This window comes from Gymnoscopelus microlampas, assembly GCF_963454915.1.
Source record: "Gymnoscopelus microlampas genome assembly, chromosome: 12".
Lineage (NCBI taxonomy): Eukaryota > Metazoa > Chordata > Actinopteri > Myctophiformes > Myctophidae > Gymnoscopelus > Gymnoscopelus microlampas.
The window spans coordinates 50,744,892-50,759,209 of NC_139949.1; the positions used below are offsets into that span (position 1 = coordinate 50,744,892).

Here is a 14,318-nt window from a genome sequence, read left to right on the forward strand (position 1 = left end):
CTGTCAGCACTGGTTTTATGGAGAGATACTTGTTCTAAATAAAGCAGAGGTTTCATTAAAATATCTCTAAATAAAAGGACTCTTGGTGAGTTCATAGTTATTTATTGCCAATCTGTTGATCTGGAGTACATTACATTGGCCACTAGATGGCCTCATCCCCCTGATCAAAGAGAAAACAATATCATCTTTATTTGTACAATAATGTATCAGGCAATAATGCTAGCAATCAGTTTAACACAATTCTGAAAATCACACTTGGTTGTTTAAGCGTCATACAAATGTTTGTTTGTTTGTAAGTATAGAATTAGAGAGTGTGAACAAACAGTTCTTACTCATTTGTCACATAAATCGTATAAATTTCAATATTTCTGATCGGATTTATTCTTTTTCCTTCCTGCTCCATTGTGGACGTGTCACTGTTCTTCCAAATGATTTGTTTTAATGCAGAGTTATCCCAAAAGTAACTGTGAAAAGTCTCATTTGTGATCTTGAGCAATCCAGCATGATTACTTCACTGCTTGACCTGCAACCAACCTTGGAAACATCATGCACACTGATCATTGTCCTGGCGTAGCGGTCCCGGCACCTGGGCTGCTAATGCGGGTTTGAGTCCCGTTCCCGATGACCTTTGCTGCGTGTCACTTCCCATCTCTCTCTCCCCATTATTTCCTGTCAGTCTAACTGTACTCTATCCAATGAAGGCAGAAAAAGCCATAACATACAAAAAGAAAAAAGAAGAAAAACTGGGCTGGGCATTCCATACATATAAACCTTTATGGCAGGGGTCTTCAACGTTTTTCAGGACCCCATAACTGAGAGAGAGATGAAGCAGGGACCCCCCACTAGTGTATACAATTGTGTTGCAGATTAAGCTTAGTTATAACCATTATTTTATCAAAAATAGCAGATATACAAGCTCATAGCACGGCCCCGAGTGCTATATAGGATTTAGAAGACATTTGTAGATTTGTTCCCGCAGTAATGTTTTTCATAGATTTCATAGGTAGTTTCATAGACTTGTTTGACAGCGACCATAATCAGTGTTGGATTCATGTTAATGTGTATTTTCAGACATTTAACCACTTGTCTTAAACCCTCAATACTTAGTAAACTCGACCTTTCGCTCTGTACTTAGTCTGCTCTTTTTTCACTCCACACCAAACCTCTTTGCTGAAAATAGCCGCGCTGCGAGGCGTTGTGAGCTTGTAGATTTGCAATTTTTGCCTAATGTTCCCCTCAGATAAGGAATGCTAGAGTTCAAGTGGTTAAGGTAAAAGGTTCCTATCACACAAATATTTGGCGGCTCCACCTGTAGTAACTCTGAGGACCCCCTAGGGGTCCCGGACCCTCTGTTGAAGAACCCTGCTTTATGGCATTGATGCTGTGTCAGCCGAACACACGAGAAGGCAAAGTGTGTTATAGACCAGTGGTTCTCAACCGTAGTCTGGATCAGGGCCCACTTGAACATCTGGATCAGATAATATTTGTATTTGGTTGCCCACTTGCAATACCCTCATGGCCCACCAGAGGGCCCCGGCCCACAGGTTGAGAATCACTGAACAACTAGCCACAAACTCTCACCATTTCTGTATTTCACTATCCACAGTATATCTTTATAATATAATATAATATAATATAATATAACCAGCTATCATTTGCAGGTTGATCCAAAGTTTATGACCATTAAGGTTAGTGATTACAATTCATGTACAACTTTAGTTGTAGGATTCAATAGGCCAAAGAACTGTTGATTGCCATCAGATAAAATAAACTGTTTTCAAGCTAAGCAAGTTATTTTTCTCCAATTTTCCATTAGAAATTTCATTAGGAATCTTTTCTACATGCATTGGAGTAACCGGTCAACACCAGGATTCAGTACAAAAAATACATAATACAGACAATTGTGAAAACAAAGTTAAACTATAAGCAAAAAATATATAATCCCAGAGTGACGTTTGCTTTAACCAACCGATCCAATAATGTTGTGGCTGGCATTCCAACACAAACCAGGTTTATACGGAATGGCAAATAGAACTATTCAAAGGTTTATTGATGTCTGTCACCATCATAGGCTTGTTGCAGTCAATAAGTCTCTACTTCCATGGACACGGGAGGTGCTTTCACCCTCACATAATACATTTTTTTCCCAGGACGAGGAATATCATTTGTCTTGAGGCTGCTGGACTCCAAACTTCACCGGTCAGGGTGCGAACCCCCCAAAATAATCCTATTTGAACTGGGGACCCACCACCCTGACAAGCACTTGGGAATTGTCGGAGTTGAGGCATTACATTTTGTTTGAGTCGGTTCCACAGATAAATATTGTGAAAATAGCACAGTAGAGCACTGTGCGTTGCTAGGCGTTGTGAGGCAAAATGTTTGCTTCTTGAAAAGTTGGCCAATGTTTATAGTATAGTTTGTTACTTTTGATGCAGTAATCGTCTTTTTTCTTTTCTTTATTAAAATGGTCTTAAAAGTCCTTATATTGTCACTTCACTGTCATCTGGGGACCGGGGACCCCAAATCATGTGGGGACCCACCTGAGAGTCCCGACCCACAGGTTGAGAACCACTGCTCTAGAAAACAGTGGCACTTCCAAAGACGGGTCATCTTGTGTCACGAATTGTCACGGTTCACGGACGACAGTCACATTTCATAATGTGACTTTACCAGTATTATTTGGCCGGTGGTCATTTCCCACTCTGACCATCTTTAAAAGACGGACACGTTGCAACATGGGAGCGGAGAAGTAGACTCCCCCAAAGGAGAAACTTTTCCATTTTCTCAACCTTCAAAGCACAACGTTTCCTCTTGACTCTATCTGTCTCATGTCTCTCATGTCTCTCATGTCCATCTATCTGTGCAACAAATTGATCTGCTATACATCCAGCCATCCGCCTATCCATCCATCCAGACATTCAGGGTTCGATTTATGTTTTTAAGCTTAGGCAGATACAGGCTTTATGAATAACCTTCAATGAACCTATCACTGATCTAAAGCTACTCAGTCAGGGGTGTACACATAAACTGAATGTTTGATGATTAAGTGTCCTTGTGTCACATACTGAGGAGGTGTTTGTTGAGCCTCTTCCTAACGGCATGAACACTGCTTGATGTAATGTCTCCAACAACCTGCAGGGGGAAGGCTGTTCCATGTCGTTATAGCAGAGTGGAGGAAGCTCCTATCAAGGCATTTGATGTTTGACTTGAGGATTTCCAGGGCTTGGTAGTAGGCTACCCTCCGGGTGATTCCACCTGGGGTGTGAGTGTAGGGTAGCAGTGCTTTTGAGATTTCTGGGGAGGGATGGCGGGGTAAGTTGAGCGCATGCCTCTGCTTTTGATTCACTCCCTCCGGTCAGAAATGTTTATGGCCAGTGGAGATATATTTATGTTGTATCCCTGATTCTGGTCAGACTGTATCAAATACATGCATTCCCTTTTTGGGGAAGTGTCGACCGTCTTTGATATTTGATATTTATGTTTGATAATATCACTGTTCAACAATTTAATTAGAAATGTATGTTAACCACATTTACCCTGATATTTGTAAAGATTAGTCCTTTTTTTGTACAAAGAAGTTTGTAGGGCCTAAGTGGTTAAGAAAATGTCCCCGTGTTTTTTCAAATTTTCATATAAATCGAACCCTGCATCCATCCATCACAACTTGTTTTGTCCTCCGCTCCGCTCCTCTCCTCTCCTCTCCCCTCCCGCCAGTCCAGGAAGTGTACTTCCGGGTGCTTCATGCGCTGGTGAGCAACATTCATTGAAATGAATAGATGGGGTCAGTGCCGGCTTAATGGCCTTTAGGTGCTTTAGGTGCTGCAGCACAGGGCACCAACATTGGGGGGGGGACCAAACGGCGGGGAGAAAGTCAAAGGAGACTCAACTATCGGCGCAAGAGCGCAGAAATTTTGAAGCAAATGTTACTGAAGGAGCGCTAAAACGGTGAAACACGCCGGTGAAGTGACCTTTTTCCGCGCTGCAGTCCCCCACTCCCCCAGCTGACAAAACGGTCCCAGGGGGCACCGAAACGGGCCGTAGCACCGGGCACCACGGAGGGTTAATCCGCCCCTGGATGGGGGCGGGGCTGTCCACTATCTAGATATATTATTCCTCTATGAATCCAAGCCACTCACTCGGTTCACATCCGTTCGTTCTACCTTCTCTCTCTCTCTCTATGACAGTAATACATCACTGTAACTCATCAGGTGAATGTCTCCATAGTGATCCACCCTTTCCCTCTCAGAAACTCTGCACAAAGCGCTCTCCCTTCCTGCCCTCTGCGCCGCTGATCTCTCCGAACATCCTGAAGAAGTGCTCCATCTCCCTCTGCAGGGTGGCGTTGCGGCGGTCGGCGTCGTTCCGCGCCCGCTCCACGTTGCGGATCTTGATCTCCGCCACGCTGTGCCAGCGTTTCTGCTGCTCCAGACTGGCGCGCAGTACCCTCACCTGCCCCTGGAGGGCGTCGTTGCACCTCTCCAACCTGGAGGAAGAGAAGAGCACATCATCAGTTGCTATCGCTCTCTCTTTGAGTGATGCCAACCACTCCTACATTTGACTTTGTCCGTGTGTCCGTATGTCCGTCCGTATGTTTGAGCACGGCTGATTGGTCACGCTTCACGTGACACGTGACAATATGTTGTCACGTGTCACGTGACAACATATTGTTGCTGATTGTTGAGGATGCAACCAGTTACACTTTCAAAGGCACCACTCTCTTCACAATGGGTGTGATTTTAGCGGCGCTAGCCGCTCTATAGCTTTAGGTATAGAGTATTCTGCTCTATACCTGACTTTGTCCGTGTTCACCGTCAACGTTCTGATTGGTCAGACCCGTCAACAAAGTGAAGTCAAGCTTCACGTGACACATGGCTATAAACATATCGATGACAAAATGTATCAAAGGCGCCGCTACCTTCACACAGGGTGTGATTTTTTAAATATAATTTAGAGTAGCCAATCATTTTTGTACCCCTTTTTCTTCCCAATTTAGTCGTTATGCCAATGAATTCCTCTCCACACACATTTCTGTGTTGTCACTGCTGTTGTATCGTACTGACTCACCTGCCAGTGAGGAGCCCCCACCGGGAGGACGTAGGGCCATCGTCCTACTCCTCCCGCCCAACACTCCCCGTTGACAGGTGCCGCCCCAGCCCGTAGGGGTAAATGCAATGACCAATATCCCCCTCCTCCCCGCCCGGCTTCCCTCCCCCGAACACGAGCCAATTGTGTTCGCATAGACGCCCGACAAAGCCGGATGCACCGCGGTGTATTCGAACCCACAACCTCTGTGGTGGTGGGCAGGGACTTTTAGCACTGCACCAACTCGAGCGCCTTGCTACTGTTGCTATCATTCTCATACCAACCAGACCATCGTTGCTGTTGGGCAGAAATCTCCGTATTTTAACCTTTTATGTTCTGAAATGTGACGATTGCGATAGTGTTGGCCTTGACTTTGATTATGACCATGAAAACACCAAGATAAAGCAAGAGAGCTATGTGTTTCTACAGGTAAACACCACCACACTACTCCAGTGGCTGATGACTGCTGGTATTGAGAGATGATTGGCAAACAAGAAATAATTGGATGTAAACATATCCAATTTGAGCACCAGCCTAAAAAGCCGTGGCATTTTATTAAAGGCGCGCCCCCTTTCCTGGGTAGGGGTATAAATATAAATGGAAGTGCACACCACTTTTTCGAGGGCAGTCTATAAGACTGCAAGTATTTATTGTTTTGTTATGTAACTTGAGAGCTCTCTCACCTGTGTATCCTGGCCTGGTATTCCGCCTTCTGCTCGGACATCTGCTGCCGGAGCTCAACCAGGAGAGAGTGCACGTCCTCGGGCTCCTGAGGCTGTAGCCGGGGCTCCGGGAGGTCTGACGACTCCTGGAGGTCTGAAGGGCCGGAGGGGAGGAACACCTCCGAGCTGCCTGTACTCAGATGCTCGTCCGTGGGGCCCGAGGACGATTCAGGGGTGTTAGGATGAAAGATATCGTCGTCTTCGTCTTCCTCGTCGTCGCCATCATCGTCAACATGATCAATGTCCTCATCGTCGTCGTCATCATTGTTGTCGTCATCATCATCATCATCATTCTTGTCGTCTTCTGATCCCCGGTTTGAAGGAAACCCAGGCGATCTCCTCATCGGTGACGAGGCCGGGCTATCCCCGCCTCCATCGCCTCTCTCGTCCAATGGGATTATCTCGCAGGACGACCAGGAAGAGTCGATAGAGTCGATAGTTCGTCCCGCCTCCTCTACGGATGCGGTGACGGTGTGACCGCCCAGGTTGTGACCCGTGGCGCTGGCGGCCTCGAAGTAGCGGCCGTCGAAGCGCTGCTGCGGTCCGTCGACCTCGTCCATCCTCTCGCTCAGCGACACTCTGTCTAGGTTGTCGTAGACGGACAGGGTGCTGTCGTCCAGGGCGTCGCTGCTGCTGCCCCCGCTGGCCGTGCCTTGCATTACACCGTCGACCATCGCAGTCCCTCTTCTCGTCCCGGAGGCCCAGAAACAAGCAGCCTCCTCCGCCGCCCCGAGGTTCGGCCGTGCCTCTGCCCAGCCGCGGAGCGCCGGCCTGGGCTTGGAGCCGTCGAACGCCGGGTCCTCAGACCGGAGGGCGCTGGTTGTCGGGACCGCGGTCGAAACTGTGGAGAAGGCGGGATTAGAGCCCAGCAGTGGTGTAAAGTAACCTAAGTACATTTACTCAAGTACTGTACTTGAGTACAATTTTGACATATTTTTACTTTATTTGAGCATGTCCAATTTTCAATACTTTTCTTTTTTCACTACATCTCAGAGGCAAATATTGTACTTTCTTCTCCACTACAATTATTTGAAAACTTACAAGTTCTTTGTAGATTTTGATTATTATTACAAAACATACATTAACCACTTCAGCCCTATAAACATTTCGGCCTTTTGAAAATAGCAGATTTACAAGCTCACAATGCGACGTGATGCGACGCTTTGAGAGCTTGTAGATCTGCTATTTTCAAAGGATTTTATACATTTGAAAACTTGTGAAACGGGACATTCTGCATAAGAAGTACTTTTTGATACCAATACTTTTATACTTTTACTGTAATTTTGAATTCCGGACTTTCACTTGTAACAGAGTATTTCTACATGGCATTATTGATACTTTTACTGAAGTAGGAAATGTGAGTAGGTACTTTTTCCACCACTAGAGGCCAGGTGGTGCTGGTAGTCCAGCTTGGTGGTGGTGGTGGTATGGTGGTGCTGGGGCGGTTGGTAGCTGGTGGAGGGCAGGGGACTGAAGCAGTTCTCTGGGTGAGACGAGGTGTAGCGATGCCCTCGCAGTCTCTTCTGGCTGACAGAGTCAACAGCACCACCGGAAGGAACACAGCTGGGAGAAAGGAGTAGGGGGGTGCAACAGTTAAAGGGATCTGTATCACTTTCATGGGGTCATTTTAATTACCCCAAAACACTCAGGCTTTTGTGAGCACCGCAGTTTTTAAGTTGCTTGATTCAGTATTTTGATATTCATTTTATCAGACACGCCCTCTTCCTATGCAAACCCATTGTAACTTAAAACTCCATTTGAACCATGACTAGACTCATTTAAAACACAAACATTCTTGCTTTCTATTAATAATTTCCTTTCGTTGAAATTCAAAACTTAGAGAATCAATGATGCAATTTTCTTATTGCTTTTATTGATTTTTTTTATACTCTGTAATTTGCTTGTTTTTACCCAACTTTGTTCTTATCCTGCTATTTCAATGGAAATTTCAATGGACTTTCCGAGAAAGTAAGAAATGAATGAATGAAATAACGATAAATCAAACCTTTAGTCAAAGAGACAGTGCCCTCAGTACCCTCATACCTACTTCTCCAAAGTGAGTGACACCCACAGTCACAACACTAGAGGGAGCGACCATGATCTGGTAGCACCCACACAGTGTGGAGTAGAAGTAAAAGTATTGGAAATACCTCAAAATTGTACTTAAGTAGCCTACAGTACTGCAATCAATCAATCAATCAATCAAACCTGGGGTTGTGCTGATCTGTGCTGGACTGAGCCGGGCTGGTGGAGACGGAGCCGGGCCCCGCCCCCCCGCCGCCACCCAGGCGCTCCGTGATGAGAGGCAGAGAGAGCTGGCGGGAGCAGACCGAGGGGCGGGGCAGCTGGGGATGCCTGCGGAGGAGGGCGCTGCTGCTACTGGACGACGTGCAGGAGGCCCCGCCTCCCCCCGCCTCGGCGGCGGGCCGGGCGGAGCAAGACGCGGGCGGAGGTCTGCAGCTGAACAGAGACGGGTGTTCTCTGATCAGCTCCAACATGAGCTGCTGCACCACGGCGGCACCTGCAGGGGGCAGCACACGCACAAACCATTTATATTTACAATATAGGCTCTATGCACCGCAGCCGTATTGGAAGGTAATTGGGCCACTTCCTTACTTCCTTCACAGGTCTTACCAATCATACCAGGGGTCTTCAACGTTTTCAGGCCAAGGACCCCCTTAGCTGAGAGAGCGATGAAACGGGGACCCCCTCTATATTGTATAAAATTGTGTTTCAGATCAACCCTTGCTGCTCTTTTTTCCCTCTACACCTACAGTATAGCCTCTTTGCCAAAAATAACAGATCTATAAGCTCACACCGCGCGAGGCGTTGTGAGCTTGTAGATCTGCTATTTTTGGCTAAAGTTCTCCTCAGAAAATGGATGCCAGGGTTCAAGTGGTGTTGGCGCTGTTTCCTTTACCCATGATTGTTGTCCGCTGTGTTTGACAAGTATGCAATCTTTAGTTTTGTATGTAACAATGCTCTGCTTTACATGCACTTTGTAACGGTCTGTTTTCCCTTTATCTGACTGCACTGACAGTGTTTATGTCCTTTGTACATCTTGTACTTCTGTTTATGTGGACATAAATACATATTTCGTGTGTGTGTGTGTGTGTGTGTGTGTGTGTGTGTGTGTGTGTGTGTGTGTGTGCGTGTGTGTGTGCGTGCGTGCGTGCGTGCGTGCGTGCGTGCGTGCGTGCGTGCGTGCGTGCGTGCGTGCGTGCGTGGTTGTGTGTGTGTGTTCCCCCCCCCTAAAGTACTGTACTTAAGTACACTTTTGAGGAATTTTCACTTTACTGGAGAATTTCCCCTTTTTCAATACTTTTACTTCTACTCCACTACATCTCATAGTCAAATATTGTACTTTTACAATAAACAATATCCAAAAATAAATCATCTGTACATTGAAACTATACAAACTATAGGATGTGAGGTCAACAAATGAATCTGCCATTCATATAAAAAGAATGTTTAGCAAAAGTCTGCCTCCTGGTGGCGCTATAACTGGCCGATCTGAAAAATTTGGGTCAGAGGTTCTGCTCTGACATCCAGGGAGTGTGTGTGCACAGGTTCACTGCGATCGTGCCAACGGTGCCGGAGATTAGCTCTTCACAGACACGCACACGCACACGCACACGCACACGCACACAGCTCAGCACACAACGCCTCGCAGCGCAAGGCGTTGTGAGCTTGTATATCGGCTATTTTTGGTAAAGAGGTGTTTGGTGTAGAGGGAAAAAAGAGCAGACCAAGTAAACAAAAAAACACGCACATGCACACGCACACGCACACGCACACACACAGCTCAGCACACAACGCCTCGCAGCGCGAGCCGTTGTGAGCTTGTACAGTAGATCGGCTATTTTTGGTAAAAGAGGTGTTTGGTGTAGAGGGAAAAAAGAGCAGACCAAGTAAACAAAAAAAGTTGAATCTGAAACACAATTTTATACAATATCGAGGGGGTCCCTGCTTCATCTCTCTCTCAGCTAGGGGGTCCTTGGCCTGAAAACGTTGAAGACCCCTGTTTTAGGAGTGTTATCACGCTACATATACTCCTCATGTACGTAAGTTTAGAGTGCTGTCACACTAGACTGCAATGTGTGTTTAATCTGCACAGCGCTGCCATGAGAAGCCTCAGGCCTCACATAAACATGATGTCATAGTGAGAGACATCCAGAGTCTATCTTTGACTCTCTCTGACTGACCATCTGTCATCGAAAGATGAGAGATAAACATAGACGTAGACAACCACATGAAATGACTAGTCAGTAACCGTCGCTGGCTTTTATAGTGCATGTTGTTTTGTCTTGTCTTGTCTGTCTGTCTGTCTGTCTGTCTGTCTGTCTGTCTGTCTGTCTGTCTGTCTGTCTGTCTGTCTGTCTGTCTATACATCTATTAGGATATAGATTACCTCCATTGTAAAAAAAATAATAAATGCAGGATAAGAATCCTGATTTGTTTTGGATGTCTGAAAGTTTTAGGCAAATTCCTAGAGAAGAAGGTATGGCAGTTAATTGCGTTGAAGAAGGACATACCTGCAAACTCACAGCTTGGACAATTACTGTATATTACTGCATTTTATTTGTGGACGTCTTGGTACCTAGTTGGTATGTATATTATAGTCTCTGTCGGGTGGAAACCCTCATAAAACCGTTACTTTTCAGGATTCTAATTCAAAAGCATCAAAACTAGTAGATCTCTGCGCAGCGTTTCGAGCTTGTAGATCTGCTACTTTAGATGCTGTTGTGTGAGACGCTGTAGTGTGATCAAGTAGGACGCTAATTTACGAAAAAACAGTTAGAATATGGAGATATTGAGGTTTCTGCCCGACAGCAACGATATGAACGATGTGAGTGTCTTGTAAGCCTGTGTGTGTGTGTGTGTGTGTGTGTGTGTGTGTGTGTGTGTGTGTGTGTGTGTGTGTGTGTGTGTGTGTGTGTGTGTGTGTGTGTGTGTGTGTGTGTGTGTGTGTGTGTGTGTGTGTGTGTGTGTGTGTGTGGGGGGGCTGCATGGGCATCTTGTGGTGCAGGACGCTATAACAAAACTTTCAATCGAACCTCCAATGATGCTGTGAGGGTCTTCAGCCTTGGCCCTGAGGATGTTGGGTCCAAACACAGTGGCCAGGTTCTGGCAGCTCATCTTGTTGTAGCTGGAGTAGCTCTGGACCTCGTTGAGAAATCTACACACGCACGCACGCACACACACACACACACACACACACACACACACACACACACACACACACACACACACACACACACACACACACGCACGCGCGCACACACACACACACACACGCACACACGCACACACAGTGTGGTGGAGTTCGAATTGAAACATACCATTGTTGAGAGATTTCACTGAGAGAAGCAGGGTTACCACATGAACCGAAAATAGACGATTTACAAGCTGACGACACGTGTCAGCTTGTAGATCGGCTATTTCCGGCAAAGATATTCAGAGTAAGACTGAAATAATCAGGGTCCCTAGTATAGACTCCTGGGGGACTCCGGTCGACTAAGAATAGGGTTTAAGAGGTAAAAAATGATGCTCAGGATAGATGCTACTGTGTAGAACGCAGACTCCATGCATGTGTGTGTGTGAACTAACTTACTGGCAGATGTAGTTGAGCAGGTTGAAGTTTGCCACCGGCAGGTCGTGAAGCAAACTCCTCAGCTCCATCAGACCCTGTGGACACGAGAGAATGTGCTTATTTATTTGCCATCCAAATACCTCAGTCAGAATTGTACTTAAGTACAGTACTTGAGTAAATGTACATAGTTACTTTCCACCAGGACCACACAGAGGGTCTTCCCAAAGTCACAACACCCACACAGTGTGAAAACACACTCGCATTCTGAATTCATTCTGAATTAAGCTGATAAATGGGTAGGCTACTCTCTCCTGATTGGCTGACATTTTGTCACCTACTGTACCTGGAAATGTATTTTCTGTTTATCAAAGAGCTGGAGAGACAGGGAGACCCCTGTTATTGAACAAATACTCGATAGCAATGAATACTATTAGAATACAGTACTTTAACCGTTTAACAAAACCCTTCTTGGTTTAACCAAAACATATCACTTACCCTACCTTTAACAGTTTCCATTGTGAGCCATTGTACTCAATTCATCAGAAGACATACAGTACAATACATACATGTCAGTCAAAGCCAATTAGTAGCAGCAGAAGGAGGAGGGGGGAGGATGCTACTAATGCCAGGATGCTACTAAGGTAAACAAAGGCTACCTGTGTCCTCTCAGAGGAGAGCTTCTGCCCACAGAGCAGGAAGTCCTGGTATCTGCTGTACGGAACCAGGGGCTCTGGCAGCTGTCTGAGGTACAGCTTCAGGAGGGACGCCACCGTGTGGACATCTGTGCTACTGCAACAACACGCCACAAAGGAACATTCAGCACAAGTTTTGAATTATAATACCAGACAAGCACTGTGTATTTTATTGATTGATTGAATACTTTATTAGTCAGGAATGTAAACAGCACGTGGTACAGTCAGACATTAAAGGCCAACTAGGTAGCTTTTCAGATATGTGTATGTACACACACACTGCCCCCCTCCCCCTCCCCTCTCTGACAGGTTTCAAAGTGATGGCTGCCTTTGATGCATTCATTGGTTAGAGAGAGCACTAACAAGCACATAACGAGTTCGACACTTTTATGGTGCAATCAATTAACTCAGTGCACAACCCCCAAAACTCAAAGGGATCAATTAAGAGCTATACCTGTCAAACATACCTTCACACAACTGTCCCTAAATCTATACCTGTCAAACACACCTTCACACCCCATCCCTAAAGCTATACCTGTCAAACACACCTTCACACGCCCGACCTTAAAGGGATAGTTCACCCAATTATTTTTTCTTTTTCTATCGATTAGTCACCCCATGGAGACTTGAATTCATGGATATTTTTTAGTTTTTGTTTCGCATTCCTAAGCCAATAATTTGATGACCAGCGGACCGGTTGGCAGCGTTTTCGGTAGGAGACACAACGGAGACTCTTTGTGTCTCCTACCGGAACTGCTGCCACTCATCAAATTATTGGCTTAGGAATGAGACAAGAACAAAGAAATGGATCTTTGAATTCAAGTCTCCATGGGGTGACTAATCGATAGGAAAAAAATGATTTTTGGGGTGAACTATCCCTTTAAAGCTATACCTGTCAAAGGAGGGCTTCTCCCCGGCGTCAAAGGCTTCCTGCAGCTCCTTGACCAGGGTGGCCTGCCCCGGCTGGCGGAACAGGCCCACCTCGTGGAGACCCCTCTCCTTGATGAAGGCCACGCACTGCTCCACCACCAGGGGGACCACGCGCACCCCGTAGCGACGCTCGTACAGCACCGTCTCCTCCAGACGCTGGCCAAACACACCTGGAGAAAGAAGGGTGCAGTGGCGTTATTAAAAAAAACTGAAAACTAGGGGGTGGCAAAATAAATTACCACTTGAACCCTATTTGAAGATTAGTGAAAGTAATGGATCTACAAGTTCAGAACGCATCGCGTTCTGAACTTGTAGATCCATTACTTTCACTATTTTTGGAAAAAAAGGTAATTCAAATGTTTGAAAATGTTTGTTTGCCCATGATAGTGACACGCCCCAAAATAGGGATGCCAGGTTGAAACAGGTTGAGAATTAATGTATGGTTGCAGACAAGACAACAACAACATGTAGGCTACTGTAGATAGATTCAGCGCCGATCTGCAATCAGTGAATCTGCAAAAAATAAATATCTACAAAAGAACTGAATTCGAGTTTTAAATGTTAATGCTCAGGGGTGGCAATTGCCACCCGCTAGATGAATTGCCATCCCCTGCATGGGACCCCATATGATGTCCCTGAAAGGGTGGGTGATGCTCGTTTACCCTGAACTACTTCTTTGTAACGTCTTTCTTGATTGATTGATTGAATATGTGTTAGTCAGGAATGTGAACAGAGCGAGGTACAGTCAGACATTATGGCTGAAAGGTTAACACCAAAAAGTCTTGTTTCCTTTGTAGTCCTATGAATTCAATTCATCAACATAGCATAAACAATTAACACAATATGTCATCAACAAATAAAAAAGGAAAAACGGCGGCAAATGACACGCCTTTGTGGTGTCAAGAAAGTTTTTTTTTTAGGCCAATTGTGAAAGAAACCTGTGATACATACGGAATGCGTCGGGGCATTCCACATTTTGGTGGCAGAGCAGTAGATCCTATTTAATGTTTTTATCTTGTTTGTCTGCCTAGACCACCTGAATGTCCCCCTGTGGGTATAATCAAGTTTACACTGACCTTGAGGACGGAGGAAGAGAGAGCAACACACTGACAGAATACAGATGGAATTGAACAGTGAACAAAAAGAGGAACGTTGAATCTACAGTAAATGCCATTTCAGTCAGACAGACACTTATCAAGCATTTATCGCAATGGTTTTGTGTTCAGTTTGGCGGTGTGACTCTGCTCCTGCGATATACTACAGATGATCTGCACAAGCTTGACACACAATCTGAAATCA

The 14,318-nt window shown here is 45.6% G+C and overlaps 1 protein-coding gene across 3 annotated transcripts in view; it reads right to left on the minus strand.

Moving 5' to 3' along the window:
• Nucleotides 1-226: 226 nt before the first annotated feature.
• The window catches only part of LOC311057945 (rho GTPase-activating protein 24-like), a 16,557-nt gene continuing 2,465 nt past the window's right edge, over nt 227-14,318 (minus strand). For all 3 annotated transcript variants that reach the window (XM_084075158.1, XM_084075159.1, XM_084075157.1), the window contains 8 exons: nt 12,982-13,189; nt 12,054-12,186; nt 11,419-11,492; nt 10,862-10,983; nt 8,013-8,325; nt 7,174-7,367; nt 5,766-6,645; nt 227-4,483 (listed from right to left, as the gene is read on the minus strand). In XM_084075158.1, the coding sequence (XP_083931284.1) occupies nt 4,243-4,483; nt 5,766-6,645; nt 7,174-7,367; nt 8,013-8,325; nt 10,862-10,983; nt 11,419-11,492; nt 12,054-12,186; nt 12,982-13,189 (2,165 nt within the window). In that variant the 3' untranslated portion in view covers nt 227-4,242. The remainder of the gene's footprint in view (nt 4,484-5,765; nt 6,646-7,173; nt 7,368-8,012; nt 8,326-10,861; nt 10,984-11,418; nt 11,493-12,053; nt 12,187-12,981; nt 13,190-14,318) is intronic.